General features: G+C 46.3%; 1 protein-coding gene and 1 long non-coding RNA gene across 2 annotated transcripts in view; one reads left to right on the plus strand and one right to left on the minus strand.

Annotated features, from left to right (window-relative positions):
* The first annotated feature begins 10,865 nt into the window (after positions 1-10,865).
* PIGT (phosphatidylinositol glycan anchor biosynthesis class T) overlaps positions 10,866-22,036 on the plus strand; it is a 36,951-nt gene continuing 25,780 nt past the window's right edge. The window contains exons 1-3 of the mRNA XM_068263273.1: positions 10,866-11,100; positions 12,933-13,110; positions 21,708-21,835. Coding sequence (XP_068119374.1) covers positions 10,914-11,100; positions 12,933-13,110; positions 21,708-21,835 — 493 coding nt within the window. The 5' untranslated portion in view covers positions 10,866-10,913. The remainder of the gene's footprint in view (positions 11,101-12,932; positions 13,111-21,707; positions 21,836-22,036) is intronic.
* The window catches only part of LOC137541776 (uncharacterized), a 126,020-nt gene continuing 116,916 nt past the window's right edge, over positions 12,933-22,036 (minus strand). The window contains exons 3-4 of the long non-coding RNA XR_011025264.1: positions 16,634-16,682; positions 12,933-13,100 (exon numbers count right to left, since the gene is read on the minus strand). This is a non-coding gene — a long non-coding RNA (uncharacterized lncRNA). The remainder of the gene's footprint in view (positions 13,101-16,633; positions 16,683-22,036) is intronic.

Here is a 22,036-nt window from a genome sequence, read left to right on the forward strand (position 1 = left end):
CAGCAAGCCTTCCAGGTCCTGAAGCAGCAAAACAACCCCAGACTATCACACTACCGTCACCATATTTTACTGTTGGTATGATGTTCTTTTGCTGAAATGCTGTGTTACTTCCACGCCAGATGTAACGGGACACGCACCTTCAAAAAAGTTCAACTTTTGTCTCGTCGGTCCATAAGGTATTTTCCCAAAAGTCTTGGCAATCATTGAGATGTTTTTTAGCAAAATTGAGACGAGCCTTAATGTTCTTTTTGCTTAAGTGGTTTGCGCCTTGGATATCTGCCATGCAGGCCGTTTTTGCCCAGTCTCTTTCTTATGGTGGAGTCGTGAACACTGACCTTAATTGAGGCAAGTGAGGCCTGCAGTTCTTTAGATGTTGTCCTGGGGTCTTTTGTAGCCTCTCGGATGAGTTTTCTCTGCGCTCTTTGGGTAATATTGGTCGGCCGGCCACTCCTGGGAAGGTTCATCACTGTTCCATGTTTTTGCCATTTGTGGGTAATGGCTCTGACTGTGGTTCGCTGGAGTCCCAAAGCTTTAGAAATGGCTTTATAACCTTTTCCAGACTGATAGATCTCAATTACAGTACTTTTGTTCTCATTTGTTCCTGAATTTCTTTAGATCTTGCCATGATGTCTAGCTTTTGAGGTGCTTTTGGTCTACTTCTCAGTGTCAGATAGCTCCTATTTAAGTGATTTCTTGATTGAAACAGGTGTGGCAGTAATCAGGGATGGGGGGTGACTACAGAAATTGAACTCGGGTGTGATAAACCACAGTTAAGTTATTTTTTTAACAAGGGGGGCAATCACTTTTTCACACAGGGCCATGTAGATTTGGAGTTTTTTTTTCTCACTAAATAAAAACCATCATTTAAAACTGCATTTTGTGTTCAGTTATGTTATCTTTGACTAATAGTTAACGGTTTTTGATGAGCAGAAACATTTAAGTGTAACAAACATGCAAAAGAATAAGAAATCAGGAAGGGGGGCAAATAGTTTTTCACACGTATGTATGTATGTATGTATGTATGTATGTATGTATGTATGTATGTATGTATGTATGTGTATATGTATGTGTATATGTATGTATGTATATATATATATATATATATATATATATATATATATATATATATATATATATATATATATATATATATATACATATATACATATATACACACACACACTTTTTTTTTCCTACACACGCACATACGAGGGTCATCCATAAAGTAACGGCCATTTGCTTTTATCTCCCACAGTAGTTATTCTTTCTGTGTAATTGAACTTGTGTTTTCAGTGGTGTAGCAAAAAGGGGATACGGAGGTTGCGAGTTGCGACCGCCCCGGGGTCCACAGGACCATAGGGGCCCACTAAGGGTCCTCCTTCATCCATCTTATTGGCTGTTCATTGCTGCTATGCCGGGTAATGAAAACCTGTATACATGTACTTTGATATGTTGTAACCATTAATACTTCTCTAATACTTCTTCTCTTCTTGGTAGGTTGTGAAGCTCCATATCAATAGTGTTTGGGGCCTCATGTAAAACTTCCACTGGGGCCCCATGCTGCTTTGTTACTCCACTGTGTGTTCTCATTGCTGCAGTCCCACTGTGTATAAACGTGGCCATAGTGCGTCACCGCAAAGGTGTGTCTATACTCACGCAGGCGCAGAATGGCCACACTTGTTCACAAAGGGGAGCAGCACAACCATGAAATGTCAGAGGGTCGGCAGTAGTGTAAAGGAGGAAGTGGGGAAGCTTCTGGGCTATCCTATCAAGGTTAATAACTTTCTGTTCTCCGGCCAGTACAGGTTTGCTACAAGCACATTCATTTGTCGTCTATAGCTCACTGAAGATGACCTTCAAGTATAGTTTTTTTTTCAGCGTATTTTCTATTTTTATTACCTGGGTTTCTTCAGGGTTAGTTTGTGATGGTCATAAGCAGGAGATATTACAGCTATTATCAGAAGAGGGTTTTTTTTTGTCAGCAAACGTAAGACTTGGTTGTGTTGCTGTTTCTCTCCGCAACAAATGATATTTGCTGCTGGAATCAGCAGCTTCCTTAACAAAATATTTATTATGGCAGTAAATGACAAGTCCTTTGTTCTGCAGAAAAGGGCGCACAACAGGGAAAAAAGGTCAAAAGTTCTGAAGTGTCAGCTGCAAAATTACAGCATCGTTTTTTTATTCACATACTTTTCTGGTTGCCCACGGTCACAGGAGTTTCCTATCACTGAAACTAACCCCTAGTTTCAAATAATTAACATTTATAGTTATTCTTGGGAATCATTTAAAGGAACCCTGTAGTGGATCTGAGTACATCAAGTACTCCACTATATTCTGAGAGGAGAGTGTTTACAAATAGAAGCATAGCTATTATTATTATTTAATATTTATATAGTGCCAACATCTTCCGCAGCGCTGTACAGAGTAAATTGTCTTGTCATTTACTGTAACTGTCCCTCAGAGGGGCTCACAATCTAAACCCTACCATAGTCATATGTCTATGTATGTATTGTGTGATGTATGAATTGTAGTCTAGGGCCAATTTTTTTTAGGGGAAATCCAATTAACTTATCTGTATGTTTTTGGGATGTGTGAGGAAACAACGTGCCCAGAGGAAACCCATGAAAACACTGGGAGAACATACAAACTTCATGAAGTGCCCTGGCTGGGATTCAAACTGGGGCCCCATGCTACTAGACAAGAGTGCTAATCACTATGCTGCCCAAACTGTATTACAAAATTGATTGGTGCCACTCCTCCCAAAAAAGTATAAGGTGGCCTTTGTGCATGCGCAGAGCACACACACACACACACACACACACACACACACACACACACACACACACACACACACACACACACACACACACACACACACACACACACAACACACACACACACACACACACACACACACACACACACACACACACACACACACACACACACACACACACACACACCTTGCCTTTGTGTTTGGCCCCCATTATTCGTAGCCAGAGATGCCCCTTAGTATGAGGTAACGAGAAGTGCCCTTTCCCCAGTATAAGGTGGTCCCCCAGTCTTTGGTAGTATTTGTTAGCCAGCGGTGGCCCCAGTATTAGGTAGCCAGTGGTAACCCTTAGTATAGTTAGCCAGAGGTGCCAAACATTATTTGGTAGTCAGATGTGACACTTTGATACAATGTACTGTAAAGTAATCAGCTTGTATAGCAGTGTAAATTTGCTGTCCCATCAAAAAAAAACACATAAAAAACACAAAGCCATTCATGTCTAAACTGCCATGCTTGACTGTAGGCAAGACATACAGTACTTATCTTTGTACTCCTCGTCGGATTGCCGCCATACACACTTGACACCATCTGAACCAAAGAAGTTTATCTTGCTCATACCACAAGACACCAGGTCAGTTCTAGACTTTCTGCTGCCTGAAGCAAACTTTGGAGGATGCGCCGCCCCTAACAGATGTCACTGCTACTGATCCAGTGCAGTGATTGGCCCAATGACAGTGTCATGGTACCACACAAGAGACCATCGGCACCAATTGTTCGTGTGCCAAAACTTCCCCTCTGACTGGCCATGGTAATCTCTCGCCGGGTGACGGGGTTTTGCCCTATTGATGTCATAGGGAAGGGCGGCAGATACCACCAGTCGAATGAGAACAGGTATTCAGGGATGCGTAGATGAGGAGGGCACTGTGTGCCAGGAAAGTGGGCAGGAGAGCGGAGAGGAGGCAGGCACCAAGTAGCCCAAACTGTTTGTCCAAACCCCGCCCCCTAGATTTTGCTGCCTGAATCACGTGATTCAGGTGGCTTCATGGTAGGTCTGCCCCGACAGGACATGGTTGCACTAATCCATGTCCTCAGGGCCCTTTCGCACTGGCGTGGTGCTGTGAATTGCCGCACTGCTACTGCAGCCTAATATAACCCTATGGTGAAGATCGTACTTCCCACGTCATGGTACGCTGCACTGGTAGTGCCTAATCTAACACTGAGGCTGAACTACGTTTACGTGCGGGACCCCCGGCAAAGTGTGAGACCCGTCACTTCCTTCTCCAAAGATTGCCAGACAGGGAACACCATGTACTAACGCAGTGTTCCCTGAAGGCCTGTTTTTGGCGGTGCAATGCCGGGCAGTTTGTAATGTGAAACCAGCCTCAGTCTGCTTGACTTCATCAAACTGTTCGTTGGCTTTCTTGTGCATCATCTTTAGAAGAGGCTTACTACTGGGACGACAGCCGTGCAGACCAGTTTGATGCAGTGTGTGGGAGGGAGCAACCTCTCTCCAGCCACCCCTTGGTCAGCTGCCGCCGTAGGTCTGGGCTGGTGTAACATTTCCAGAAATGCAACCCTACGCAGGCCTAGTTCTATATTTTTGCCTGAGGCAAACTTGTGAGGATGCCACCCCCCCGATAGGTAGCCTGGAGGGGGTAGCAGCCAGAAAGGGGGGAGCAGCTGGGCACAGCGGTGGGGGAGGGGGGTCAGACCCCCCCTGCCCTGACCTGGGACTTCCCCATCCGCACTCTCTCTCCCACTGAAGGCAGTATTGCAGGAAGTGACGTGGCGAGCGGTGAAAGGAAGTAAGTGAGTAATTGCTTCTCCGCTTGCTGCCGGCTCTAAATTTAGCGATCACAGCTGGAGGGGGAGAGCAGACAGGGAGCCCCAGGTGAGGGAGGGGGGGGGGGGGTCTGACCTCCCTCCCCACTGCTGCTCCCTCTTCCTGGCTGTTACCCCCTCCAGCTCGGCTCCCTCCCCACCCATGGCCAGGCAAGTGCTGCCCCCCCACTTCTGCCGCCTGAGGAACCCGCCTCACCCTGCCTCATGGGCAGCCCGAGGCTGACTCTACACCCTCCTCCCAAAGTGACTGGCCTTCTGGTTCACATAATTACTATTTATCAACATAACCCAGCTCTTACTGACTAGCACACAAATCCCCAGCTTATCATCAGTATCCAAAAACAAAACAACTTGATTTTACTTCAATTTTTATTTTTGTAGTTCTGTGTCCCCCAAGATGAGGCCACCAGTGACATCTCTCCTGCAATCTATAGATAGACTGTGTGCCTTCAGGGTACTAAAACAGAAATCGTGTGTTTCTTACATTTGCTGAGATGCCATGTTAATTCCACTGTGTGTTTTGGAAACAAGGTTTGATTCTATTTTGTACACAGAGTGGAAGGATTAAGATAAATTATTTCCACACAGAAAGAACTTCTGTGTTTGTTTTCTTTTAATCTTTGGTAGCTTTTCTTATTATAATCTAAACAGATAATGGGCCCGATCCAATTCACTTTTTCTCCGAAGTTTTCTCCTAGGAGATATTTTTTTCATCTGCTTAAAATAACATTTGCACTCTAAAATTGAAAAAGTACCAAAAAGTAGGTGATAAAGTACTGTCAAAATTCCTTTTTCTTTGTTGGTGACTTAAAGGACAACTGAAGTGAAAGATATATGGAGACTGCCATATTTATTTCCTTTTAAGCAACACCAGTTGCCAGGCAGCCCTGCTGGGTTTATTTGGCTGCAGGAGAGTCTGAATAATACCAGAAACTAGCATGCAGCCAGGGCAGTTTCTAGGCCAAGGTGTAAAAATTCCTCAAACCATGGACTTGCAAATATTATTTGCGATGCAGTATTTAGCCCACCAGTAAAGGTAGCCAGGTATAGGTGCTCCCAGTACAGGTATCTTGGTGCCACCAATATAGGTATCTGGGTATAGGTGCCCTCAGTACAGGTAGCCAGGTATATTTGCCCCACTATAGGTAGCAAATAGGTAGCACCAGTGTAGGTAGCCAAGCATAGGTGCCCCCAGTATAGGTAGCCAAGCATAGGTGCACCTTGTTAAGGTAGCAAAGCATGGGTGCCCCCAGTATAGGTAGCCAGGCATAGGTGCCCCCAGTATAAGTAGCCAAGTATAGGTGCCTCCAGTATAAGTAGCAAAGTATACTGTAGGTGCCTCCAGTACAGGTAGACAGCTATAGGTGCCCCCAGTACAAGTAGCCAGGCATAGGTGCCCCAGTACAGGCAACTAGGCATAGGTGCCCCCAGTATAGGTAGTCAAGCATAGGTGCCCCCAGTATAGGTAGCCAAGCATAGGTACCCCCAGTATAGGTAGCGAGGCATAGGTGCTCCCAAGTATAGGTAGCCAGGCATAGGTGTCCCCCAAGTATAGGTAGCCAGGCATAGGTGTCCCCCGAGTATAGGTAACCAGGCATAGATGCCCCCAATATAGGTGATGGAGGGAGAGCCGCTGCCACACTGGGACCTATGCAGGTAGGGGGGCCTGACTTCCCCCTCCCTTTCTCTCCTTACGTGTCCCACCCAATGCTCCCCTCTCCACTGCAGAGTAAGCCCAGCGGGAAGTCGCAATTAGATACAACTCACCTCCTTCCGGGCTCCATGCGACGATCACTTGCCGCTGGGCTCCTCTGTCTGGAGCACCGCTTAATTTCACTACTTCCTAATTAGCAGACCAGTTCAGTGACGATCAGACCGTTTTTGCACCATTCCAAATGGGGTGCGAGCCTCAATAAGGGGAGAACTATACATGACATAACGGACACCATTTTTTTCCTGTGTACTGGGGGGACGTGGGGACCTGGCATCAGTGTGGACAGTGCCAGCTCGAATAATGTAGCTCCGCCCCCTTGCACATGCACCAGCGTAATTTCATTATTCTGCAGCACTGCATCGTGCTGGAAAGTCAGACTTTGTCCAACACTTGATCCACATAGACTAGATCTGGCAATGGCGCCCCTAGTGATCAGCCCAAATGCATCCACATATTAATAATATTTATATTATGTGACACAGCAGCGAGGGATAAGGTCAGTGGCGATCAAAGTATCGGTCTGGTCTGAAGGGGCTAGTGCTGTGCCAGATAAAATCTGGCAACAGCGCCATCTAGCGGCAGCCAGTCTTCACATGTCAGACCAGGTCTGAAATTGGTCCTATGGAGAAAATGCCAAAGTAAGACATAGGGCTTGATTCACTAAGCTAATGACAGCAGCGAGTGTTATAATCCCCTGCGCACACAATGCAGGAATAGCGTGCACAGTTAAATTATGCTGGGCTCAGATAGTTTAAAGAGCGCTTTGTTACACTTAACGAGTGCTCCACTGAACCCGCCCAGTGCCCTGTAGGCTGTCTGTCACTTGACAGTCAGGCTATTGGGCCAGTCAAAGTGCAGGAATATCATACTTTGAAGCTACTTGACCCTCTTGGCTCCGGGTTCAGTGGAGCACTCGTTAAGGTCACAAGTTTGCGGTTACTTCCTGCTTCTGGTATGCGGAAGTGCATGGAAGCATATTGTAAAAATACACTTCTGCGCATGCGCGCCACGACATCGCAACACCGATGTTTAACAAAACCCTGCGCCGCCATCAGGGATGATCTCCGACGCTAATCACAGGTGATTACTCGTGATTCAAATGAGAATTACTGCAGCTGAGCGCGGGGATTGGAAGGGTTATTTACCCATAAATCCGCATCCTCCCCGTGCTATATAGGTTTATGCTTCTAATAGCAGCGTTCCAAGCCTCACTGCCGTCACTTCCTGCTTCCGGCTTGAAGCGAGGAAGTGACGGCAGTGAGGCTTGGAACGCTGCTATTAGGACGCATAAACCTATATGGAGCACGAGGAGGACGCGGATTTATGGGTAAATAACCCTTCCAATCCCCGCGCTCAGCTGCAGTAATTAATCCTCATTTGAATCACGAGTAATCACTCGTGATAAACGTCGGAGATCATCCCTGGCCGCCATAGACTAACATGGCTTCCAGCCTGATGCAGATCGCTGCAGGTCGCCGCAAGGTAACAGTTCTGCATTAAATTGGGCACTTCCAGCGCAGCGTACTGCAACGTGGGAAGTATGAACTTACCCAAAGGATTTATTAGGCTATGTTAGCAGTGTGGCAATTTGCCGCAACGCATCGTGCCGGTGTGAAAGGGCCCTTAGGCCTGGAACCCACTAGCAGTACATTACTAAGCCATTTCTAAGCACTTGTGATTTGAAAAGCTCTTGCTAATGTAATGCTATGGGTGTGATCCCACTTTGTGATTTTATAAAAATCCCCCATAGCATTGCATTAGCAAGAATTTTTGAAAATCACTAGCGCTTAAAAAAGACTGCTAGTGGGTTTGGGCCCTAAGGGCCAGTTTACATGGGTGTCCTGCGACATTGAATGAGGACTGCGGCGCACGACGATCAAGTGTGAATATGTTAGGGACTAGATTGTGACCCTTTCTGAGGGACAGTTATTGTCAAGACAATATACTCTGTACAGTACAGCGCTGTGTAATATGTTGATGCTATACAAATACTTAAATAAATAACATAAGTGCTGTCCAGTCAAATAAATGGACAGCGTCAGTACTGTTGTTTACTACCGTTTGCTTTCGCTTACACAAATACAGCATTTTTATCCTGGTTTTTAGCATTGTCTACACGGCACTTAGGCGATCCTGAAAGCAACAAGTGGCTTCCTGGATTGTTTTTCCATGTCCCCCTGCAGATATGAAAAAGTCCTCCCGAAGCCACCGAAAGCTGCTAAATGCTTTTCTGCAAGAGTGCAAACAAGCATTTAGCTGAGACGCCTCGAGACACAGTGTAAACCGGGCCTTAAAATACACCCATGCATCACCTCTCCCACCACACTTCCAGTCAGTCACTGTAACTAAGACAAGTCATGGGGAAAAGACTAAAAAGCCTGGTACACACATGCAAATTTGATTGCCCAACTTCACCACTTCAGTGGGCTCTATTCACAATCATTTGACGCATACGGAAATGCACGTGCGTTAAATTACCGACCGAAATAAGACCAGCTTGACATTCACAAAATTTTACGCATGATTATTTACCGCGTGCGTAAAATTGTACGCATTGTTTTTCCGCATGTGTAAAAAGTGCGATAAAAGTCCGCAAAAGTTTGTAATTCCCGCCCAAAAGAAATAAATCGAAATTCACAAAGAAAAAGGGGCACATTATTTCTGACTTAACTACCGAATATATTTTAAATCACCTACATAAAACCTTTTTTATGCCACTTTTTTTTTTTTTTACGCATGGTTTCCGCATGTTTACTACATAATTACGCATGTTTCCCCAATTTTTTTAAGCATTGCTCCCGCATGCGAAAAACATGCAGAACATTTTTAATGAATGTGGAATAAATGCGGAAATTATCACTGGCGGTAATATAGCGGTAAAAAAAAAATCTTTTACTGCATGTGTGATTGGCAATAGAGCCCAATGTAGTATGAGCACTTGCCTACACAATGGCTATCATTCATAAAGGGGTGTCCGGTAAATAAAATAAGTGCAGGAAAACACTGCATTCGGTAGTTTAGACTTCAGTGTGCTCATTCATAAAAATGTTTACAGTTGCGCTAGCAGTGTGGTGATTTCCCGCTCTAGGCTGTCGGTAGGCTGGCGTAACAGGAGAAGCTGCCCGAGTCCTTCCGTGCGCTGCTCTCACTGCTGCTGCTTGGGAGGTCTGTCCATTAAGAAAAGGTGGGGGGGAAAGGCTGCGCATCCCTAAACACATGCTGCAATTGAATGGTTAATCGCACAGGCATACACCGCCTCTTCTAGACTGAAAAATGCATGCCCTGCATCCAAGACAAGTGCTAACATTTATTAAACTAGGAGGAACTTTAGCTTCCAATATGGTTTGCATGCAAAGTATATTATACTAGACACTTGCGCCACGGTGAGGCAAACCTCTGGGCAAGTGACCTAACCTAAATTTAAAACCTTGGGAGCAGCTAAGCAAAAAAATTTGTAACTTACATTTGGTTGAACAGCGAGGAGAACGCCAGCACATACCACTAAGGCTGCATCCGAAATGACCACCAGCTCAGTGTGCAGCACCTAAATAGATTTTCTGCACACTTTGCATTCAATACAGATACAAATCATATGCAAATCTGCTACTACTTATTATGCAAACAGGAAACTCATGAGGAGGGGCTGGGAGCAGCTAACCTGACAGTTACATAGTTACAAAGTTAAGAAAAGGTGGGGGGAAAGGCTGCGCGTCCCTAAACACATGCTGCAATTTAATGGTTAATCGCACAGGCATACACCGCCTCTTCTAGACTGAAAAATCCTCCTAGTTTAATAAATGTTAGCACTTGTCTTGGATGCAGGGCATGCATTTTTCAGTGAAGGGGAGCCCCAAGGTGAGGGAAGGGGGAGGGGGGGGGAGATGTCCCCCCTTCTCCACCGCTGTGCCCAACGCTCCCCCTTCACTGCACTCTCTCACTCCACATATGCCAGGGTGGACGACATCCACCCTCTGAAGAAAGCAGGTGTACATCGTCCACTCGCGTTCATGCCCGACTCAACCCCTGCATTTTGGGTACTTATCAAAGCAAAATCTATAATCAATATATAATCAATTTCTTATTAGATCATCTAATAAATCTATCTATCTGAGGGAAAATTGTACCGTGTAGATGAGGCTTAAAAGAATCGTTCAGAATTTCAAATACGTCAATCAGCACCATAGATGGTACCCAATCGATCGTATGAAAGATTGTTCAGGAGATTGTACAGTTAGTAGCCACCTTTACACATCTGTACATTAGTCCAGAAAGAAGGACAAATGAGGAAGACAAAGAAACAGATCGAAGGATTTCATTCTCAAAAGAAGGACTGTCCCTCTTCAAAAGGGACAGTATTATTACATAAACTACTGCTCTGTCATCTGTCACTTCCTTGCTTCCCATTGGTCTGCTGCGGCGCATTGTAATTGGCGAGAACAACTAAAGTCATTCATTGCCTGGAACTGTCACTTCCAGTAGCCCCGCCGTTGTGTTCTTCTATTGGGTGGGTGAAGGAAGGCTGATCCTGATTGGTGGGTGTGAAGCACCATCTGCAAGGGAAAGGCGGAAGCGCAGCGCAGGAAGATGGCCGCGATGTGGCTGCTGCTTCTGGGACAGGTGCTGCTATGCTGGGGCAGCTGCGGGGCGAGTGCTGGGGAGGGAGGAGACACCTTCCGAGAGGAGCTGCTCATCACCCCGCTGCGCTCCGGGGACGTCGCTGCCACTTTCCACTTCCGCACCCGCCTGGACTCCGATCTGAGGAGGGAGAAAGGTGACAATACAGAAGCATGATGGGGGAGAGAGTTTTGGGAATCTGCTAACACTGCTACAGCAGGAATAGGGAAGGGGATAAATACTCCTGTGATTGCCTGCTCTTCTGTGCTGGATACTGACAGCTCATTTATCAGTACAGTGCTAGCCCTCCATCACCAGGTGCGCAGCATGGGAATTGTCCTGCCACCCCAGGTGCACTACCTGGCCACAGCCCTCTAACCTCAGGTGCGCCACACAGTGACAACTCTCCCACCCCAGGTGCACTACCTGGCCACAGCCCTCTAACCTCAGGTGCGCCACACAGTGACAACTCTCCCACCCCAGGTGCACCGCCTGGCCACAACCCTCTGACCATGGGTGTGCCGCACAGCCACAACTCTCCCACCACAGGTGCACTGCCCAGCCACAGCCCTCTAACCTCAGGTTCGCCACACAGTGACAACTCTCCCAACACAGGTGCACAGCCCTTTAACCACAGGTGCACTGCCCGGCCACAGCCCTCTAACCTCAGGTGAGCTGCACAGAGACAACTCTCTCACCACAGGTGCACAGCCCTTTAACCACAGGTGCGCTGCCCGGCCACAGCCCTCTAACCTCAGGTGAACTCTCCCACCCCAGATGCACCGCCTGGCCACAGCCCTGTAACCACAGGTGCACTGCTGTGGCAACCCTCCCACAGCAAATTGCCCAGCAACAGCCCTCCCACTGCCGGTGCACCGCAATTGCCCTCCCACCACAGGTGCACTGCGACAGTCCTCCCACGGCAGGCGCACCTACAAACCTTGCAGACGCACCTCACGCTGACAGCCCTTCCACCGCAGTCGTACGGCACAGAAACAACCTTCCCACCGCAGGTGCACAGAACCACCCCTCCCACCGCAGTTTCACTGCATGGCGACAGCCCTCTCACAGCAGGTGCACTGCGACAGCCCTCTCACAGCAGGTGCACTGCGACAGCCCTCTCACAGCAGGTGCACTGCGACAGCCCTCTCACAGCAGGTGCACTGCGACAGCCCTCTCACAGCAGGTGCACTGCGACAGCCCTCTCACAGCAGGTGCACTGCGACAGCCCTCTCACAGCAGGCGCACCTACGTCACCGCAGATGCACCTGCCTCATGTCGACAGCCTTCCCACCACAGGTGCACAGTGCTGGCCCTCCCATCGCAGGTCCACTACACAGCGACAGCCCTCCCACCGCACAGCCTCAGCGATGGCCCTCCCACAGCATGTACTTAGAAAGCGATGGCTCTCCCACTTCAGGTGCCTTGCCTAAAGCTCTGTACTATTCCTGATTGATCTTTACATATCTCCATTCACTTGGCCTGGTCTTTACACTTAATTTTTAGAGCACTAGTTCACTGCATGTGTTCCATATTCTTAAAGGGGCACCGTAGTGACATATAGTTGAAAGCTTTACATTATTCAGAATACCCATAGTTTATGGTTATGTTTCCTGGTTTCAGCATCAGAAACATTCCCTATAGCTATATATTGCTGTGTATTGGTATGCAATCCTGTCCTCCCACTCATGTTTAGCCTAGTCTGATAAGCTGTGCGGAATTTTCTTCCCACCAGAGCATTCGGGGATACCAGGAATATTTTGTATTAGCTTTGGAACTCTCAGTAACCAAATATTCTGCAGAACTGCACCTGACAGGACTAACAATGTTGCCGCCTGGGATAAATTTCATAATGTAAATCAGGGAAAAAAAAGCTTTTACAATGGACAAACACTGACTAAATCATTTATGAATGAACATTGTACAGTAAAAAAATCATTACATTATTTTCAGTACAGTTCCTTTTTAACACTTGTTTTATTTCCTTAGTGTCTCACTACAGGTTGTTTCCCAAGGTACTGGGTCAGGTGATCTCCAAATACTCCATCCAGGAGCTACATCTGTCCTTCACTCAGGGATTCTGGCGTACAAGATCATGGGGCAAGCCCCTCATACAAGCACCATCTGGGGCAGAACTCTGGGTCTGGTTCCAGGATACTGTCACAGAGTAAGAGCCTTTCTTTAATATAAAGTGTTTTTATAAATGTATTGTATTACAAATGTGACACTTAAAGGGACTCCGAGCAGTGCAGAAACTATGGAAAGATGGATATCATTTTAAAGCTCTCTTTCTCCTCTTTCCAATGATATATACACCGCCGCCCTACGCCTTTTAGTTGTCGCTATTTTCGCTATTGCTATTGCCGCGGCCGCAATTTCGATCGCGAATATAGAGAAAACTAAAAGGCGTAGAATGACGATTTAGGTGTCGTCAGAAAGAGGAGAAAGAGAGCTTTAAAATGATACCCATCTTTCCATAGTTACATTGTATTACACAGGGTGACTTTTTCTCAAAGTCAGCAGCTCCATTCAGCAGAAAAAGTCGCCCTGTGTAATACAATGTAACTATGGAAAGATGGGTATCATTTTAAAGCTCTCTTTCTCCTCTTTCTGGCGACACCTAAATCGTCATTCTACGCCTTTTAGTTTTCTCTATATTCGCTATCAAAATTGCGGCCGCGGCAATTTCAATCGCGAAAATAGCGAAAACTAAAAGGCGTAGGGCGGTGGTTTATATATCATTGGAAAGAGGAGAAAGAGAGCTTTAAAATCATATGCATCTTTCCATAGTTTCTGCACTGCTCGGAGTCCCTTTAAAGCAGGGGTCCCCAAACGTTTTGGGTCGTGGGCCGGGTCAACATACTTCAGGCTGCTGGGGGGCCGGAGTATACATAAAATGATGTAGAAGTCTTTGCGGGCCAGACAGTGAAGCATACCCAGGTGACAGCCTGCAGTCCTATTGGACAGCAGTGTAACCTGATGTGGAATTTGATTGGAAACCAGCGAATTATTGCTTTCTGGCTTCATTCTATATGCTGATATTTAAAGATGTAGCTGACCGCATCTATAATACATTTTGTGTGTAGGGGGTCGGTAAAAAAGCCTCAGGGGGCCACATTCGGCCCGCGGGCCTTAGTTTGAGGACCACTGCTTTAAAGGAATCCTGAGACAATCAAGCTGCAAGAATTTATACTTACCTTGGGTTTCCTCAAGCCTCGTGTATGCTGTAGGCTTCCTTGCTGTCCTTCTTATTGTGCACCTGTGGCCAGGTGCGTTTTGGGCCGTTAGTACAGTGCAGGCGCAGTACATCCGAGACTACGGGAGCTCGATAGGGGCCAGGCTGGGCCAAGCATGCAAAGTAGAGCACAACTGGGGACGACAGGCAAATGTATTGGGCCGGCCAACGAAGGAATGGAGGGGGGAGTCCACAGTGAACATGGTAAGTATAAATTCTTGCAGCTTGAATGTCTCATGCACACTTTAAGTTTCAGAGGTGCTAGGGAAAACACTCAGTGTGAGAAAAATAATTATAGTTTTTAATATTCCCCCTCCAAAAAACCTCTCATAAAACGTAACGTGTTTCTCAGGACTAGGTTTCTGCTTCATCAGGCAAATATTCAGAGCAAAATCTCTGAAAAAGCTGTAAGCAAGCCCAGTACCCCCCCCCCCCCCCCCTCCCTTATGGGTGTAAGCAAAGCCTCATACACACGTACAAGAACTGCTACTCGATGGGATGGAAATTTGATCCCTGGTGCAACAGTTCGGGACTGAGTTCTGTACAGACCCGTTGCTAGCCTAGAGGCTAGCGATACCTCTGTTACTCGGGAGGAGGGCAATGTACGGTGCAAACCTACAAAGTGGCTTCCGGTCTGGCGGGATAAGTAGGACTACAATCTGCTCAGAAGTTAACCTGGTGTAGGATATAGCTAAAAATCAGTCATGCGAGATGTGACACTGGTGATTGGATTGAGACTGCAGACTACTGTGTAAAGTACTTTATTTGGTGTCCCATAGAAAGCTCACCTTCCCCAACACTCTAGAGACATCAGCATTAAGCCATTCACCATCTAGGCTCCTCTGTGGCTCTCAGCAAGGGGCCGTCAGCTAGGCACCGCAGAGAGTTGTGAGCCCTCTGTGGAAGGGAGAGCAGCTCCAGGATCTGTGGTGAGCCAAGAGAATTCCCCATGCGGCCAGGAACTAGTTGCTGAACTTAGTGTCCTAAGGCCCTGGACTGTGGACTGGTGTATTTCACCTGCATCTGGTCGTGTAGACTTGTCGGATGTCTACTGGATGTTGGGACTGATGAGAACTGCATCTATTGGGACTGTTGGGATCTGTTGTGCACCTCTTGGACTTCTGCTATTTTGTGGAGTTACTGGGACTTGTGGTGCTTTGCCTGGGAAGCTTGGAATTGTGACTGCTTGGTGGGGGGAATCTGACACTCCCTTGTGGATTATATAGTACAGTGTTCTCCCCAGAATTTTTTTCCAGCCGGGTGGCATGAAAAGGTAGCCGGGTGGGGCGAGATGAGACAATGCAGGGCCAGTGTTTCTGTGAGCAACTCTGCTTACAGCATAGGAGGAGGTGAGCCGATGACAGCCGGATGGTCACCAAAACTAGCCGGGTGAAGCACCCGGCTAAAAGAGCCTGGGGTGAACACTGTAGTAATATTGTGAACTTTTTGTGTGAACTGTGTGACCAATAAATGCCCCGCCAGTTGGGATTTGTTTTTGTTCTGCCGCTATACACTGTGTCTCTGGGCTCTGTGGTCTCAGAACAGTCACACCAGATCTTTAGGAGACATCTGGGGATGGGGGCACTAATACACACAATACATTATCAGCCACTCCAGGCCAAGTTTAATCCATCATATGAATGTAGCCTAAAGCAAACCCGAGGTGGCTAAAAAAAAATGAAAGTTACTTACCTAAGAAGAGGGAAGCCTGTTGATCCTCCAAAGGCTTCACATATCTCCTCAACACCACCGCAGGCCAGGACAATCTTATTTTGTGGACGTCCTTGTGAACGAATAGGAGCTGCTCATGGATGATAGGCTTTTGCTTACTGCACAGGGGCAGTACGGCCGTACTCATGCACGAAGCGGAGCTGCTTGTGGATGTGCAGCGGTTTCTTTCTGTGCCCGGGCAGTATGGCCGCGCTCGTGCACTAAGGGGAGCTGCTCGTGGCTACGCAAAGTTTGCTTTCTGCACAGGTGCAGTACAGCCGGACTTGTTCATGAATAGGAGCTGCTCATGGACGATCGGCTTTTGCTTACTGCGCAGGTGCAGTATGGCCATGCTTGTGTATGAAGGGGGTCTGCTCCTGGGTGAGCGGCGTTTGCTTACTGTGCAGGAGCAGTACGGCTGTGCTCGTGCACGTAGGGGAGCTGCTCATGGATGAGTGGGGTTTGATTACTGCGCAGATGCAGTACAGCCATGCTTGTGTATGAAGGTGAGCTGCTTGTGGATGAGTGGCATTTGCAGCCATGCTTGGGGTCACGTGAACATATTAAACAAGCCATTTTCGGATATGTTAAGAGTGTCCATGTGCGACAATGGTGGGGTCAAGGAGAACATAATATGCCTCTATAGAGGCTTCCCTCTACCTAGGTAAGTATTTTACTTTTTTTGCCACCTCAGGTTCATGTTAAAGGATATCCGAGGCAATGAGTACACTCTAGCTTTACCTACCTCGGGCCTCTATACGAACCAAAACAAACAGACAGAGCCGTCCAATAAACTATAAATATAGACATGAAAACATGTACATTACTCATCAATTAAAGAAAAAGGGTGTCCATGGCATATGAATAATTGAACATGACCACTGTATAGATCAGCCTTTCTCAACCTTTTTACCCTAGAGGAACCCTGCAAATAGCTTTTGGATCTCAAGGAACCCCTGCAAACAATTTTTTGATCTCGAGGAACCCCCGCATTTATTTTGCAGGAGGCATGGTCTTTAAAAGTATGTGTGGCTGTTTATTTCACTACCCCTATTACACTGCCACTCATTATACTGCCTCCTAAGCCCCTAATTTAGTGCTTCTTGTTACAGTACCACCTATTATAGTGAGCTCCATTATACATCCCCACGATGGGGGAAAATGCCAAGGAACCCCTGCAGTGTACTCAAGGAACCCTGGGGTTCCAGGGAACCCTGGTTGAGAAAGCCTGGTATAGATCAAAAAGAATAAATCACACCCTTTATTAGGGACTTATCTCACGAACATCAAAACATTAAAACCAGCAGCGTCTGGTCATGCAATTTCTGGGCTTCTATACAAGCCGATAAATAAAATCTAGCTTTACTTACCTGTGGCTTCTTCCAGCCCCTAGAAGACACGTGTGTTCCTTGCTGAAGCTCTGCTCTTCTCCCGTCTACCACTAGCAGCCTCTGAAGGATCTCCGACCTCTGATGGGTCGGTGTCTTCTGCGCAGGGGCAGAATGCTCCCATCTTCAAGCGCATGTGCAGAGGACACCAACCCATTGGGGGTCGGCGATATTTCAGAGGTTGCCAGCAGGATGTGGGAGAAGACCGGAGCTGCAGCGAGGGACACAAGTGACTTCTAGGGACTGAAAGAAACCACAGGTGAGTAAAGCTAGATTTTATGAACCAAACCAGATTATCTTTTGAAATAACATTTTCTGTAAAATGTCACCATTGTAAGTACATGATCCCCAGCAGACTCCCTCTGAAGCTGAAGGACCATTTATTCAAAAATTGGTTAGACAATCACTGGAAACATATATTGCCAAGAACTCCCAATGGCACAGAGCGAGATAAAATAAGGTTATATCTGGACGACTCTTTGAATGTAAACATTGATGTCCACTTATGAACTCCGAAAGGTGGTTTCTTATTTTTTTTTGCAAATTTAGCGTACCAGATGGACTATTTTGGGTCTGTGTTAGGAGACAGAGTTTCCTGGAAAGCTGCCATTAAACATTTGAAGTCTGAGGGAAGTTGGATCACACATGCAATTCTGACAGATTCCAAACATGGCCACACTGAAACGTAAAGATGAATGTGGCCCTCAGAATCATTCATATCTGTGGAGAGAAGGCTCTGCTTGTGCCACTTATTTTGGTATTTATGGTACAAGCAGGCAGACATGGGGGGGGGGGGGGGGGTGTAAGGGGGCGAAAACTGGCCTCCTGTCTGCACTGGGATGAAGTTACGTGGCAGTCTGGACCTCTTGCTGACGTGTCAGGGCCAGTGTACACACGCTAGATTCTCAGCAGAGGTGGCCCTGACTGGCTGTATGGTTGAGAACCATCTTACCTGTGTACAAAGCCTTATGGAAATATCCAACCTGACGGATCATATCTACCGACAATCGTTACAAAACTATAGTGTGTACAGACATCGGCCGAGAACGATCGTTACAAGGGCCAATGCGCCTGCGTTGAATTCTGCCCAGCTTCAGTACTTCCTTTGTAGCGCGGCCGTAAAGATTGTTACATTGCTCATTTCAATTAAACTTTGTTTTCAAGTTAACAATCATATATTTGTATCTGATGCAGTAGATAAGACCGCTCAACCTCTATTGCCTAAAGCAAGGTGCTGGAAGCCAATGCGGCAAATCAGGATACAGGAAAGATGAACTCCGCACACCCGCAGGTAAAGTCCAAGGGTTTTATTGATTCCAACTCACAAAAGCAGTAAAATGGCTGACCTGTTTCGGATCATATCCTTACTCATAGCCTAAACATACTGACATACACACCATCACAATATTCATATGTACAAAGTAACACAGAATACAATAGCTAAAATGCAAAAATACAAAAATACAAAACTGCAAAGTACAAAATTATCAAAGGTTAAAACGATATCAATATATAAAATTAATGTCCCACCTAGCGTTTAAACCATTAGGTTCCCTGGTGCCCATCTGTAAAATCCAATATGCCTCCCTTGTTCTTAATTTCTTATATAGGTCACCCCGTCTAGGAGAAGCTGTAACCCTCTCGATCCCCTGAAATACAAAACCACCCATGTCCCCACCATGTTTTTCCCTGTAGTGTCTCGCCACATTGCTAATATTATCTGTCTTCCAGGAGGCCCCATTAAAGTGCTCAGAGATCCTTTGTCTCAAGCAGCGTGTGGTGCAGCCCACATATTGTAGGCTGCAGATTGTGCAAGTGACCACATAGACGACAGATTTTGTGTTACAATTAATGAATTGTATAGGAAAAGTTTTTTGGTTAGCAACCGAGGAGACACCACGTATTCTGTGTTACTTTGTACATATGAATATTGTAATGGTGGTTCTTTCCATATATACACCCCAGCAGGTTTTCAGTCCTGCATCTTTAAGTCCCTCTGGTCCCAGGAGTGCACACCCTTAGGGGCGGGGCTGTGGGAGTATATATGACCCACCAAGATGTCAGTATGTTTAGGCTATGAGTAAGGATATGATCCGAAACATGTCAGCCATTTTACTGCTTTTGTGAGTAGGAATCAATAAAACCCTTGGACTTTACCTGCGGGTGTGCGGAGTTCATCTTTCCTATATATTTGTATCTATTGTAACGCCATGTCAGTGGGTTTTTTATTTTATATAAATATGTACACAACATATCCTTCTGATCGTTCTTTTCTGCGAGAACTATCGTTAAAATGTGTATGATGATCGCTGCATCCCATCGTTGCATACCAATCTTTCCAATATCGTTCGTCTGGTAACTATCGTTCTTTGCAAATGATAGTTATCGCAAGTGTGTACGAAGCATAAGGCCTTGTTCACATCTAAAATCGCAATTGCTGGAGTTTTGCGATTGTGTCTTTTTTTTTTTTCTTTTGTTACACGTTTTTTCTAAGCAAGTCAGTCAGGAAGTGAGTGAACTCTTTGACCCGGAAAAGGATAAATACAATGTATTTATTCTTAAAAGCGTTTGCCTATACCTGCCATTATAGGCAAATCGCCCTGAAAATGGTACAGGCATCGCTTTGGTGAGCGGATTGCAATCGAACCGCTCATATGTGAACACTCTCATAGGGAATCATTGCACAAGCACTTTTAGGGCAGTTTTCAAAATTTGCGGCGCTTAAAAAAATCCCGATATCATCCTTAGTGTGAACAATCACTTACTCTTCCTCTTATAAGCAAGGTTGCGGAGTTGAGCCCAGTGTTAATTTGGGCTCATTCAAACTGGTGCTTACCTGCCATTTGCTGCTACATCTGAATAAACACTTTAAAACTGCCATCAATTAAATGAGAGCATCTTTGTAGCGTTTTATCATGCTGACTTTAAGTGACCTTAGTACATAGTGGCTGCCAAAAAGTAAATGCCAAACTAAGCTACATTTTCTAATTGCAATATCCTTGTTTAATTCGGCAATTCACTAAGAGATGCAATTGTTAGTTACATACGATCCTTACAAGTGCTGCACTACAGGATATAGCACAGCACTTGTAAGGATCGCGTGTAACTTAAGAGTGCACGCTATGTTGCCAGGAGTATGCATGGTGTGCGCACGCTAATTTTATCCAGTGCTGCTTGTGCGCGCTACCTTTATTGAATGTACTTGAATGATTCCCTATGGAGATTTGCAGGAATGTGTGTGTTTTTTTTTCCCTGCTGCGAGTAAAAAAAAAAAAAAAAAAACAACCTGACTGCTTTTTTCGCACACTGGGTGCGATTAGCTATTGCCAACAGTCAGCTGCTGTCAAAGGTGTCGCAAGAATTGGCAGTGGAATAACGCAGCCATTTTTTGCAAACACATCCACTGCCTAAGAGCAGCAGGCAGGACCGCCTTCAGGACATCTCAGGAGGGACTGCTGTATGGGGCCCAAGTGAATCTGGGGCCCTGAGAACAGTGCCACACATAAGCCCCAGCTGCAGTCTGTGTCTGTCCTTCTGATTCTGGAATGTGGTGGAAGGTGTCGGGAGGCTCATCCAGGAGTTACCTTAGTCAGTTAGTGAATAAAGTAAATCTGAATTGAATGGGAGGAAAGGATTTTTAATTACCTAGGGCTCCTTCCAGCCCCCTGTAGTCTGTCAGCTCTCTTAATACCCTTCCGGTCTGATCTGTTGAGCTCCTGCTCCTCTACACAATCCAGCTAGGTTGCAGGGCACTGCGCATGCACTGTTCTGGGCCGCATACCTCCTCCATTGTGCTCCCATAGCCAGGAGCATTCTGTGCAGGCGCAGTTAGCTTTTAATGTACTGAACATAAGCAGAATGCTCTCAGCCTTGGGAGTGCGTGAAAAGCAGACGCACGGACGTTAGTGTTCAGGCCTTCAAACAATGTGATTTGCCATGTGCAGGCAGTGGGTAGTGTGGTGGGCCCAGTAGATTTTTCCAGTATGGGGCCCTGCCAGCAGGGACCGGAGGTAAACCGAGGGGGGGGGGGGATCAGCTTTTCTCCCTACAGTCTTCTACAGGTTATCTTTGTAATCTGCCTATAGATGGGCTTTTTGAAGGCTAAATGAGAGGAGCATTAGATTCCCGCTTGCTCACCCCACAGTCAGTTATGTCTTCTATTCATACTGCTGAGGGCAGGATTGATCCGCCACAGAGCGGGGTCTGCCTTTAATGAAACCTGAAGCTGTAGGAAGCCATTGGCAGGTTCAGCTTTGACACATTTCCCAGTTTGGCTGTCGTTTGGGAAACTTCTCTTAGTTGCCAGGAACAGATGGTAACGGGTTTTTACTGACTTGAATATAGATTTCCTTGTCTTGTGCGTGTTTTCTTTTTTCCGTCTTTCACATTTTTGGCTTCGGTTTTAACATTTCACCTCTTTAAATTTTGCAGCGTCGATAAAAATTGGAAGGAGCTGACGAACATCTTGTCAGGCATCTTCTGTGCATCGCTGAACTTCATCGACTCCACTAATACAGTGACTCCAACTGCATCCTTCAAACCCCTGGGAGTAGCTAATGGTTGGTGTACAAGGCTTATCCATTTTCACCTCTCCTCCTTTCCATTATCTTTCATGTATCAGAGTTTTGCTTTTAATATTTATTTTACCCTCCATCATAAAAGCACCCCTTTTGCACAGCCCCATGAGAACTGGAAGCTGCATTTTCTTCCATGCAGTGCCACCTGCTGGAGAAATTTTGAATTGATTTAAAGCAGGCAAA

This window comes from Hyperolius riggenbachi, chromosome 12, assembly GCF_040937935.1.
Source record: "Hyperolius riggenbachi isolate aHypRig1 chromosome 12, aHypRig1.pri, whole genome shotgun sequence".
Classification (NCBI taxonomy): domain Eukaryota; kingdom Metazoa; phylum Chordata; class Amphibia; order Anura; family Hyperoliidae; genus Hyperolius; species Hyperolius riggenbachi.